The sequence below is a fragment of the Aedes aegypti genome, chromosome 1 (assembly GCF_002204515.2).
Source record: "Aedes aegypti strain LVP_AGWG chromosome 1, AaegL5.0 Primary Assembly, whole genome shotgun sequence".
Classification (NCBI taxonomy): domain Eukaryota; kingdom Metazoa; phylum Arthropoda; class Insecta; order Diptera; family Culicidae; genus Aedes; species Aedes aegypti.
The window spans coordinates 130,262,732-130,276,319 of NC_035107.1; the positions used below are offsets into that span (position 1 = coordinate 130,262,732).

The 13,588-nt window shown below is 42.0% G+C and overlaps 1 protein-coding gene across 1 annotated transcript; it reads right to left on the reverse strand.

Annotated features, from left to right (window-relative positions):
* Window positions 1–1,516: 1,516 nt before the first annotated feature.
* LOC5576882 (opsin-3) lies at window positions 1,517–13,206 on the reverse strand. The gene is made up of 2 exons (XM_001662932.3): window positions 12,805–13,206; window positions 1,517–2,610 (listed from the first exon to the last, which is right to left on the reverse strand). Exons 1-2 carry the CDS (start codon window positions 13,035–13,037, stop codon window positions 1,701–1,703), a joined length of 1,143 nt encoding a protein of 380 aa, XP_001662982.2. The 5' UTR covers window positions 13,038–13,206; the 3' UTR covers window positions 1,517–1,700.
* Window positions 13,207–13,588: the final 382 nt, after the last annotated feature.

Below are 13,588 nucleotides of genomic sequence, written 5' to 3' on the forward strand. Positions count from 1 at the left end.
TTGCAATCCTCTATTTGAGGGGCCCTCAAATCTACCTCCGCACCAGGCCCCCAAAACTCTAGCTACGCCACTGATCTTCCTCGCCTTAATTGGGAAATCGATGACGATGTCAATGGCATGCTACCCTCTAACGCATCATCCGAACAAGAAATCGTCTTGGTTGAAACAATGGTTGCTTCGGGCCTATACCAAATCAACACACGACGTAACACGATCGGCCACTTATTGGATTTGGTATTTGTCAACGAACCTGGCGATTCGAACCACCAACGCCCTTCCTTCGAATTGACAGCTTTTCAGACTTTTTCAAATTGATTTAAGTAACATTCAAACGGATTTAAGAAAGATAATTCAAAAGAATCACAACATGTCTTCTAAAAGTATTTTAAAATGAATCAACTTTTTGACAACATTGGATAGTTTCTATTATTTCCCACAAAAAATCAAAAATATGATGAAATGATAAGACGCTTTGATTAGTTACTTGTGCCGTTTTTGTACCAGTGTGAAATCGACTGAAGTTGTGTTTTATTTTGATAAGTTACATTTGATTTGGTTAAGTTACATTGTCTCTTCATACAACGGAGCGGTGCAAGCAGCTGACCTTGACGAACGCACATTATTTGTCTCTACTATAACAAATACAAGTCTCAAGACATCTTCCTTCTTCTTACTAAAATATGTGCAGCAAATATTTGTGTACTTTCTTGAAACGCACCTTTCACAGTTCGTGTAGTCTATTCTGAGGAAGTTGAACTGTTTCATCGCGTAATCACCACACACTCTGGTGCCAACGGTTGATATGCGATATTTAAAAGATTTCGCCAGTGTACACGCACGGGTAGAATTCAGAATCCAAAAACTAGATAATGACTCATGATATCATGATTCCAGCGTGTTTTCGTCTTATGAAAATACACCATGATTTGGACTCATGATATCATGAGTCAGATTGCCGTAACGCAAAACACGCGTTAGGTTTTTATAGCTGATTGCTCGGAATCATGATTCAAATGCCAAATATGCTGAGTCGCGCATCCGTTTATGATCGACAAAATAAAAAAAAAAGTTAAAAATAGCATATATTGAGATTCGAGCCAAGAATCTTCCGATTGTGAGCCACGTACTCTACCACTCAACCGCTTCAACATCTTGTATTAAGAGTGATCGATACAAATGAGATGAAGCAAAGTGCGCCGCTTAGTGTTTTCACACTGGATGTTACGCTTATGAGGAATCATGATTATGACTCCAGAAACCATGATTTGTGATCCTGATATTATGACCTAACCAATTTATGAATTTCATGATTTGTAAATCATGGTGTGGGGATCAGATTTTTATCCGTGCGAAAGCTCGAGGGTGTACAAATCTGCCACCGTTTCAAATGTTTTGCCGACTTGTGGAAATTGTACCTCGTATCGGATGGTAGAGAGTCAGAATTACTTTAAGTTTGCATTTGATGATAGAACTAAATGATTGTTCTCATATTTTCCAACAAAAAGAAACAGGTAGCTTGTACATGCAGCTCTCTCTTTTTTTATTCATTTTCTGGGATGCTTTGAGTAACATATATTTCAAAGAAATTAATTTTTCCTCATATCATAGTCCTTTATACATTGCCTGTGGTCCGAGCCGGTGTTCCATTTTAACGTACTGCAACGATGGCATTTTTGGCATATATGAATAACTTGTTTAGTTTAATCTATTCCATTTGGCCCCACTGGTAGAGACTCGGAAACGACTGTATGCTTGCTATCTGTCGTACTGACATTATCCGCGGGCTCTCTGATGCCCATCCACGGTAGACGTCGTTCCAGCTCTTGTCGATACTTCGGATGGCTTATAGCGTACACCCAGGGATCTAAACAGGACACAATTTTGCAACACACCGCAGGAATCATGGTGAAGAACGGCGTCAGGAGAGTTCTATCCCCATAGGCTCCGATCATCGCCACAATTGCATATGGAGTCCAAGCACAAACGAAAAGAAAGAATATGGTAAAGGCAGCTCTAGCGATCCGAATTTCCACGGACTGGGCTTTCTCGTTTCGGTTGGATGCCAACGATTCCACGTTCATTTTACGTGCTTGATTCTTAAGCATCAGTTCATGCTTGCTCACATGACCGAATAAACGTCCATAATAGTAACAAATGAGAACCATTGGAATTGCATATGCCCAAGCAAAGATGCATCCAACAAAGACGCGAGTATCCGAATCGTCAGTCAGATAGTCGAACGAGCAAGTGGTTAGAAACCCTTCCGGAATGTATCGTCCCCAAATTTTGAAGACGGGAAGTATCGTGAATGGCATTGCCCACAGCCAGGTGATAAAAATCAGAATCCCAGACTGTACCCTATTGAGGCGACCGTCCAGTGGGTTCGAAATGGTACGATAGCGATCATACGCGATGACTGCGTTAGTTATGGATCCTCCGATGCCCGAAAGACTACCTAGTGCGGCGTAAACTGCACAGCTGGTCTCGTATCCAACCAAATAGCCGGCGAAGGAGTTCACCAGAAACATTGGCATTTCACACATCATAAGGAGGTCGAATATAGCAAGATTAACCACGAACATGTTGGATCCATTGCGTAAGGATTTTGATCTGAAAACAAGTGAAAAACAATAAAAGTTAACATCAGCAGCTTACAATTATTCTTGTGAGAGTCGACTAAATGAACATGAGCATAGATGACCGTTGCATTCGTAGTTGACCAGAACAATCCAAGTTGCACAGAGATTTAATGAACGGCGATTGGGATCAGCTTACTATTCTCAATGTGCACAAGTCGATAGCTCAAAATTTCAAAGTCAATAACGGCGCCGGCCACGTCCTTACGGTTATCGGGAAAGAGAAAGAATGATAGTTAGACAACCGTTGTTACTAAAGACCGAGTATACCTCTGCATCTGCTAGACGAGTGGGGATTTTAATTTGAAATTTGTAATCATCTTAATTATAAGGTCACCAAGTGGCTCTGTAGCTTAGTTGGTAATACAAAAGTCCTTCGTTCAAATCCCAGCCAACCACGTGGATTTTTTTCATAATTTCACCCATCATTTATTTATCTTTACCAAGCGCAATGAGTTGATTAGTATAAAAACCATGTGGATTGGATTATCGAACAGCTCAATATAAGCGTCAATTTGGGCAATATATTTCGTTAATGGCTGATTGATGGAATCTTGGCGCGGTAAATGGCTGGGCATGGCGTATCATTGGTACCTCGCGTACCTGCAGGAATAAAATAGACCTCTTTGTGCGGTCCTTAGCCTCTTACCCAGCAACTCCTATCCCTACCTCCTCGTGGTACTGGCCGGGGTACGAGTAACCTTGGGGAAGATCGGGTAACCAACCCCCGGTGGGAACTTTGGTCGTATGCTGACAGGAAAGGGGGGTTTGCTTTTGCTTTTGCAAACCTGGAGCGTCTGTACTCCATGTTAGGAGCGGCGCACAACAGCGTCTGTTCCCCATGTCATGGGCGGCTGATCATCGTCCGACTGCCAGAGAAGAACTCTAAGCTAAAGTGCGCACTATGGCCATCCGAACATTTAGGGGGAATGGTCCTCCGGGAATCTAGGGGTTTGGTGTCAGGCCCTGCAATTCAACCGTAAAAACACATCAGCATAGGAACGTCAACGAGAAAATACGGACCGGAACAATCGGCAAAGACCACAGCGACGAAAATAGACCAGCAATTGGAAACTCGGTACGTGGAACTGCAAATCTCTCAACTTCATTGGAAGTACTCGCATATTCTCCGATGTACTGAAGACCCGCGGTTTCGACATCGTAGCGCTGCTGGGAATAGCTTTCATAGTGATGGGTGATATGCAAAGGCGCGTGATCGGGTGTTGGCCGATCAGTGAACGAATGTGCAAGTTAAGAATCAAAGGCCGATTCTTTAACTTCAGCATAATCTACGTGCATAGCCCACACTCCGGAAGCACTGATGATTACAAGGACGCATTTTACGCGCAGCTCGAACGCGAGTACGACCGCTGCCCAAGCCACAACGTCAAGATCATCATAGGAAATTTGAACGCTCAAGTTGGCCAGGAGGAGGAGTTCAGACCGATTATTGGAAAGTTCAGCGCCCACCGGCTGACGAACGAGAACGTCCTTCGACTGATAGATTTTGCCGCCTCCAAGAATATGGCCATTCGTAGCACCTATTTCCAGCACAGCCTTCCGTATTGGTACACCTGGAGATCACCTCAGCAGACAGAATCGCAAATCGACCACGTTTTGATCGATGGACGGCACTTCTCCGACATAACCGACGTCAGAACCTATCGTGGCGCTAACATTGACTCCGACCACTACCTGGTGATGGTGAAACTGTGCCCAAAACTATCCGTCATCAATGATGTACGGTACCGACGCTTGCCCCGGTACAATCTCGAGCGGCTGAACAACCGAATGTCGCCAATGCGTACGCGCAGCATCTTGAGGCAGCGTTGCCGGATGAGGGCGAGCTAGATAGGGCCCCTCTTGAGGACTGCTGGAGGACAGTCAAAGTAGCTATTAACGACGCTACCGAAAGCATCCCAAGTAGCAAAGTTAATTTTATGCTATTCTTGAAGTATTCTCTTACACCAATTCTATAAAACTAGAAATAAAACCAGTAATTCTACAATCCTACACTTACCCAATAATAAGACAGTTAGGTTGAAACTCTTGTTGAGACCAGACGTATTTTTCACGCGCTCCGATAGTCTATTGTCTCCGGATATATATTTTTTTTGTTTCTATCCCTCACCCAAGTGTGAGCGGTCGGTCGTTTTCTCTGCGTCAGACTCTGACGACGGTTTTGTGCTTTGCATGCTATATGCAACCGACGAGACTATGTCTACAGTACGATCACGCGAAAACACCTTTAAGGTGGACTTGAGCAACTTTCTCAAGAGACCATCGTTTGAAGAAATGCATGCGTTCGTTTACGAAACGATTGGGCTTCGATTGGATCAGGTGCTACGGTTGCAGATGAACCACGTCCAAAACTGCGTGCATGTGAAGTGTATCGACTTGCAAACTGCCCAAGCGGCCGTAGAGCAACACAACGAGAAGCATGAGCTGGTAGTAAATGGCAAAAGTGTCAAGGTACGGTTGACGATGGATGACGGCGGGGTCGAGGTAAAGCTGCACGACTTGTCAGAAAACGTTAGTAACGCAGAAATCGAAACATTTCTTAAGCAGTTTGGGGAGGTGGTAAGCATCCGCGAAATGGTATGGGGACCAAACTTTGCGTTCAAGGGTGTGTCGTCTGGCGTAAGGGTTGCGAAAATGATCCTTCGGCGGCACATAAAATCTTTCGTCACAATTCAAGGCGAACAGACTCTTATCAGTTACAGAAATCAGCCCCAGACGTGTAAGCACTGTACGGAACTGTCTCATCCTGGCAGTACTTGCGTACAAAATAAGAAACTTTTAGGTCAAAAGGTCGATCTAAATGAAAGACTCAAGAAATCTCAAGCCACTCCGACTGCTAGCTACGCACGTGTGCTGAGCAGTACAAGCGTTCCATCTTCAAATTTGTTACCGCAATTTGCTCTAACAAATCTGAATGCCTTGAACGAGCAAGAGAGACGCAGTGGAGCTGACAACTCCACCGACACACAGTCTAACAATGATAATGCCGTGAGCATCCCGCCAATGCAGAAGGAACAATCTACAGATACAACTGCGACGCACGTTTGTGTGAATCTGGAAACGCCGATGGACCAAGTTACAACAGAAGAATGCGAAACGGGTGAGATGGAGGTGGCAGCGGTAGCCGCACCGAGTGAACAGCAGCTATTGTCTGATGCCGCAACTAGCTCTGGTACAGTGTGTGACTTGAAAAAACCAAACAATCCAGCTTCCCTGCGCCATATCCCTATTGAGATTTCTGAAAGCGAAAGTGGTGAGTCATCAACGGAAAACATGTTAAAAAAGGTAAAACGTGCGAAAGGTCGTTCGAGAAAGCTTAGGGGTGTAAGTCCACCGTTTGTCGCAGTCTCCGATGTCATGGACACACGAAAATAACAATCCTGCCCTTATCCAAATCCAGATCCTAATGTACTTGTCCAGTACTAACCCCGAGTAGACCGCGGCGTATGTCGGTCCCCCACTCACTAATCATGTTAAGGCTAAAATGATTCAATAACAACATTACAAATGAACAACCCCATTATCAGTTATAATATTGGATCTATTAATACGAACGCAATATCAAGTCAAAACAAAATCACCTCTCTCTGTGCGTTTGTCCGTCTTCTCGAATATGATATAGTTCTACTACAAGAAGTCGAGAACTCTAGATTGTGTATTCCCGGATATAACGTGATAACGAATGTGGATGAACATAAACGGGGCACGGCAATTGCCTTAAAATCACACATTCCGTTTTCAAATGTACAGCGTAGCTTAGATTCTCGTATTATCACAGTGAAAGTTGGGAATTCTGTCACAGTATGCAATTGTTATGCACCGTCGGGTTCCAACTGTAGTGTCGCTCGAGAAAACATGTTCAAAAGAAATCTTCCATTCTATTTGCAAAACTCAGCTGAACACCTAATTGTTGGTGGAGATTTCAACTGTGTTATCAAATGCAAAGATTCAACTGGTTCGAGTAATTTCAGTCAGTCTCTTCAGAACTTTGTGAACAGTTTGTCACTATCGGATGCTAGGGAAATCTTGCACAATAATGAAATAGTGTATAGCTACATTCGTGCAAACACTGCTTCGAGACTTGATCGTGTTTATATTTCGGAATCATTAATCCCACATTTGCGCAGTGCAGAATACTTAGCTAACTCTTTCTCGGATCATAAATCGTTGAAAATTCGTTGTTGCTTACCAAATCTTGGGAAACCACATGGGAAAGGGTTTTGGTCCATGCGCGCACATGTCCTTACAGAAGAGAATTTAGAAGAGTTCGGTCGGAAGTGGAATATATGGTTACGTCACAAAAGAAATTTCACAACTTGGACGGCTTGGTGGTGTGATTTCGCCAAACCGAAAATTTGCAGTTTCTTCCGTTGGAAAACGAACGAAAAGTTCAGAAATTTCCATTCGAAAAATGAACATTTGTACAGGAAACTTAGAAATGCATATGAAAGAGTATATGGTAATCCAGAAGGAATTGTAGAGGTGAACAAAGTAAAAGCACAAATGCTCTCACTGCAAAGTCAGTTTTCGAAAGCGTACGAGCGTATTAATGATAAATTTATATGTGGTGAAAATATTTCAATCTATCAGCTAGGCGACAGAACAAAGAAAAAAAAGAATAATACAGTACGATCCATTGAATACAACAACCAGCTTTTGAATGAGCCTAGGTCAGTTGAAAATCACATTGTCGACTTTTTCAAGTCTTTGTATTCGAGGGAGGCGGTCGAAAATCGTACCGACCTATCAATTCAAAGAATTATTGACGAAAATTCAGTGTCAAATGAACATTTGATGAATGAAATTACAACTGCTGAAATATTTTTTGCCATTAGGTCTAGTGCATCGAGGAAATCTCCAGGAAATGATGGGATTCCAAAAGAATTTTATATGAAAGCGTTCGATATCATTCATGCCCAGCTCAATCTTATTCTTAATGAATTATTATCTGAAAATATACCAGAGAAAATTGCGGAAGGCGTAATAGTTTTGTGTAAGAAAAAGTCTGAAGACAAAACTATTAAAGGATACCGTCCAATTAGTTTGTTGAATTTCGACTATAAACTTTTGACTCGTATTTTAAAACAACGTCTAGAGAAGGTCATAGTAGAAAATAATCTACTAAATGCCTCACAAAAGTGCTCAAATGCAAAGAGAAACATTTTTGAGGCTGTGAACGCAATAAAAGATCGAATAGTTGAATTGAATCATAAACGCAAGCGAGGTAAACTAATTTCTTTCGATCTTGACCACGCCTTTGATCGGGTCAACCACGATTTCCTTTTCGATGTGTTACGAAAATTCCGCTTTAACCCTAGATTTGTGTCGCTGTTAGAAAAAATTATGTCGGTTTCCGCTTCGCGTCTGCTCTTAAATGGAAATCTCTCTCCCTCATTCCCTATCCAAAGATCTGTACGACAGGGTGATCCGCTAAGTATGCACCTTTTCGTGTTATACCTTCATCCCCTCCTTGAAAAACTTGTATCCATCTGTAACGATCCCCTGGAGCTAGTTGTGGCATATGCGGACGACATTTCGGTGATTATTGTGGAAGACGCCAAGCTTGAAGCTGTTCGCCTTGCATTCCGGCACTTCGAAGGATATTCAGGAGCAGTACTTAACGTGGACAAAACCTTTGCAGTGCAGATTGGACCCCAAAACGACGAAAGGAGACCTACGTGGCTCAACTTTCAAGATTCCGTGAAAATCTTGGGAGTAACTTTCTTCAACGGGCTGAAACAAACCATTGACTTCAACTGGAATGACGTGATTCGGAAAACTTCTCGTCTTATGTGGCTGTTTAAGCCGCGAAATCTTTGCCTCCAGCAGAAAATTATCGCATTAAATACTTTCGTTACGTCTCGTTTGTGGTACATAGCTTCCATTTTCTCCATTCCAAACTCGGTCACAGCCAGAATGACTTCACTAATAGGAACCTTTATATGGGAACGATATCCAACTCGAGTGCCTATGGAGCAACTGGCACTGGAAACTAACAAAGGAGGACTAAATCTTCATCTCCCGATGCACAAGTGCAAATCTCTACTTATCAATAGATTTGTGAAAACTCTTGACTACACGCCCTTTGCACAAACCTTTAGTGAATACCTGTCAAATCCTCCAAATCTGGCAGGTATCCCATCAGCATACCTGTGCTTGAAGTACATTGGAAAAATCGTACCATATTTGCCAAATCAGCTGAAGGCCACTCCCACAGCTTCTACACTACATAACTTCTTCCGAGAAAAATTGCAAACGCCGAAGGTAATGGTAGATCATCCGAACGTGCAATGGAGAAAAGTTTGGAATAATATAAGAGATCGAGAGCTTACAGCGGCAGAACGCTCCGTTTACTATCTGTTAGTCAACAGAAAAAAAAACACATGCAACGTTGCTGTACAGACAAAACCGGTTAGATAGTGAATCATGTCAAAACTGCCCGAACATCGCTGAGGATTTGGAACACAAATTGTCCTTGTGTCCTCAAATAAGGCATCTCTGGAATCACGTTCGCCTGAAGTTGGAAGCAACAATCGGGAGGAATGTTAGCTTTAAGGATCTTCAAATGCCAGTGATGGAAGGTGCTACCAGAAACAATAAGAAAAAGGCTCTAAAAATGTTTGTAACATACATAAATTTTATTTTAGAAGCTAACAACCCTATGACAGTAGAAGCTCTCGATTTTATTTTAAATCTGTACTAGTAATGTAAATTTTTGTAAGTGTGCTAAATAAACGTGTTAAAAAAAAAAAAAATAAGACTCAAGTGGCCCAACTAGAGACGGTGTTGGAGAGCAACTGTCAAGTATCTCTTAAAACTTGTAATCATCACTTATGACAATCCTCAACACTTCAGTACACCTTTCACAAGCAGTTCTCAAGACAAGTTAAACTCACAATATGTTTATCATGTTGGTTTGGTTAACGAATTTAAAAATACATCTTCATAAAATTGTCAATCAATAATAAAACAAAATGCAAATTAAAACATCTTAGATAATAACTTTCGGTTTTTATCGAGACCTATCCGTATTTTCGGTTGTCACGCTTATTACATCGTGAATATCATGCATGAAACATCCGAAACGCACAATGCGCCTCGACAATATTGCATTTTCAGAAAAACAATTTCATCAATTTGGTGCCCAAAAATGTTGAACAATCCAGCATACATGAATTCTCCCATCATGGCTCCCTTGCCAAAGCATCTGTAATAACAATCATGGCGGTAGTTCTACTTAACACCATCATAGAACCATGATATTTTTTACTGAACTCGGGAAAGCGTAACAAATATCGCTTGAGACTTCTTAGGCTTAAGGTGATCTTGATGAAGACAAACTGATCTTCTTGAAGAACGCGATAAGATTCGTACGTTTTATTCAAGAGAAGCACATTTTGACGATTGTTTTTTTACACTTTTCGTTTTCGGAGAAAAGCGTTCATGCTAGATTTTGTTACGGCATGAAATTTAAAGCTACAAATTGACTAAAGGTAAATATTTCCAGCTGTGGAACTTCTTAATGAGGCCCTGATGTTGAGCAGGGAAAGCAATCGGACATTTAACAACATCCGCCGTGAGTTCAACAACGACATCCGTGAAGAACAGATCGAAAACCAACGCAAGGTGCTCCCGTAACCGATAGGATTTATAATCCTACAATCAATAATGTACATATTAGTGCGTTGATTAATGGGGGAGAAATTTATGATGTTCCCGGGCAAGAGTTCTTAATCCCACTCGAGCGCGTTCTTACAGATAAGGGGTCGTCCTTAAATGACGTAGCATTTTAGGGGGGAGGGGGGTCTTCACGAATTTGTGACGATGTGTGACGAGGGGGAGGGAGGGGTCCCAACTAGTGGACGTAGCATTTTGAATCATGTCGATAAAAAAGTAGCGATGAAAAAAATCATTCACAATCATTTTTGTTTGAGTGTTAAAACGGGTTTTAATATGATGTTCCAGCTTGAAAAAAATCAAAAACTAAGATTACAATTTTTTTATGAGATTTAAAATTTACGTAATATATGCAATCAGATAAATTTTAGATAGCTTTGAAGACAAATGTGAATGTGATATGATATTCGTGTCTAAATTTATCAATTAATGAACAAACAATTTAAAGTTAACTATAAAACAATGCTTTATCGACATGAAAAGCATTGTTTTTCATTTGTTATCAAGACATAGGATGAACCGTTTTAGTGTTATACTTATTTTCTGTTGGAGCTTTATTTCTTCAAAAGAATAAACTATGCTTATTTAAGTAAATATTAATATTATCACAGTAAAACAAGATATGTTTTCAGTGAATAATGTGTTCAACATTACTTAAACAGGAAAAAAGTCTGTTTAAAATTGTTTTCCAAATGACTTTTGGCTGGGAGGGCCTGATGTAGTGGTTAGAACTCATGCCTCTCACGCCGAGAACCTGGGATCGAATCCCATTCCCGAGATAGTCACTCATGACGAAACGGTTATCTTAAGTATTGTAATATAGAAAAAAAAATGACTTTTCAGCGCCTCGGTATATCTGAATTTCATTGTTTCATTTTAGTCCAATTGTTGAGAAAAACAAATAAAAAATTATAAAAGGGGGGGGGGGCTGCTTGATATGCTACGTATTTTTCAAGGGGGGGTATCAATATTTGTGATGAATTGCTACGAGGGGGGAGGGGGTGTAAAAAATCAGTGAAAAAATGCTACGTCATTTATGGACGGCCCCTAGTTCGAGAGTTTCATAAAACGGTTCCCAAGGTCACTTGTTCTTATTGAAAATGAAGTTTTATGTGATACATCCGAAGTGTTCTTGAAGAAGTATTTAAAACCAAAAACGGATCAAGATCATTTCTACTGGGTGAAAATCACTATAAAATCTTGAAGAATTTGCAAATCTACGATAAAACTATGATAAAAATAAATAAAGCCAGTTAGAATCTAAATTGTTACTTGGGCATTGTCGGATATGTGGAACGGAGCTCAAGAAACGATTGGTTCGACGAGCAGTGCCAGGAGGTTTTAGAGGAGAAGAATGCAGCGCGGGCTGCAATGCTGCAGCATGGTACGCGGCAAAACGTGGAACGATATAAGTTGAAGCGGAAACAGCAAACCCGCCTATTCCGGGATAAAAAGCGCCACCTGGAAGAGGTGGAATGCCAAGAGATGGAGTTGCTGTACCATTCTCACGAAACGCGGAAGTTCTATCAGAAGCTCAACACATCCCGCAAAGGCTTCGTGGCGCGAGCTGAGAAGTGCCGAGATAAGGATGGGAGCATCTTCACGGACGGACGCAAGGTGATCGAAAGGTGGAAGCAGCACTACGATGAACACCCGAATGGCGCAGAGAACACAGGCACAGAAGGTCAGGACAGCGAAGGCGATGGCTACGTCAGCACAGCGGACAGCGGAAACCAACCAGCTCCCAAGATGGGGGAGTTAGGTATGTCATTCAACAGCTCAAGAACAACAAGGCCGCTGGCAAGTCTACCTCGGATCCTTGTTGACGGCTGACAACAATGTTAGTCGGGAAATACGGAGGCGCATCATCAGCGGAAGTCGTGCCTACTATGGGCTGCAGAAGAAACTGCGGTCAAGAAAGATTTACCCCCGCACCAAATGCACGATGTGCAAAACGCTCATGAGACCGGTAGTCCTCTATGGGCAGGAGACGTGGACTATGCTCGAGGAGGACTTGCAAGCTCTTGGGTTTTTCGAACGCCAATCTTCGGCGGTGGCAGGAGAACGGCGTGTGCGGCGAAGGATGAACCACGAGCTCGCTCAACTCTACGGCGAAAGCTAAAGCTGGAAGGATACGCTGGGCAGGGCATGTTGCAAGAATGCCGGACAACAACCCAGTTTAGATGGTGTTCGCTACGAATCCGGTCGGAACAAGAAGGCGTGGGGCGCAGCGAGCTAGGTGGATTGACCAGGTGCACCAGGACCTGGAGAGCGTGGGTCACAGTCGAGGATGGAGAGAAGCGGCCATGAACCGAATGAATTGGCGAAATATTGGTGGCGAGGCTTTATCAAGATAATTGATGTAAAGCCAAATAAGTAAGTATGAAATCTTGAATTACCGATTTAGACAAGGACAAATATTCATAGAATTAATTAAATTGACGTATAGTTTGAAAATTGTTATACTTACGTTGAAAAAATCCACACAACGATTCCGTTTCCGATCAGAGACACGCTCATTAGAACGAAGTAGAGCATTGCCAACAGCAAGTGCATATAATATGGGGGCGCCGGGAAATCCTTCCAATGATCATGCACCAAGTGCTGCTGCTCTGGTGGTAGATTCCATCCCAGCATCTTGGGCATGTCACCGGTACGAGCCATCGGAAATATGGCTGCATCTGTTTCGTTTAGCAGGAACATTTTAAGGACTAGAACTCTAAAACTAAGCACACGATTGGAACAAACAACTTATCACAATATACCAAAAGAACACCGTCGCAAGATACTAGTAATTTACACAACTAAGAAACGGAACGATTTGGACCGATTTCGAAGGAAAACGCTTCGCAAATGTTCACCTTGTGCATACTCGGGTGCATTTTTATAGTACCTTTCAGGTTAAGAGTTTGCGTGATTACTGACACCAATAATCAAATTAACGGAAAGCGCGTTATATTCACTGGCCAATTATTTTTTCACACGATTAGGCTTAGGCAAGGGTTTAAAGCTAAATGTGAGAAAAAAAATCAAGAACACTGTGCAAATCCTAATCCTTTTTGTGTGAACTTCTGCGCCAGAACGTATGAAGTGCTAGCTGGAAAATAAATCCGATTATCCTTTTGCTTTGTAACGAAGCGCAACACAAATTGAATGGTTACTCGGTGGTCAACCACGGTCTGGTAACAAACAGTATTAGAATAACAGTAGTGCGCACCATTAGAAGCGGGCTAGTATTAAAAAAGTTTAAATTG

Bases quoted from the DNA above. Each gene is read 5' to 3' on its own strand.
- LOC5576882 (XM_001662932.3), bottom strand. From the start codon at position 13,037: ATGTTCCTGCTAAACGAAACAGATGCAGCCATATTTCCGATGGCTCGT. The intron at 2,611-12,804 runs GTAAGTATAACA...ACTTGTTTTCAG, and splicing joins GTTGTGTGGATTTTTTCAAC to ATCAAAATCCTTACGCAATG.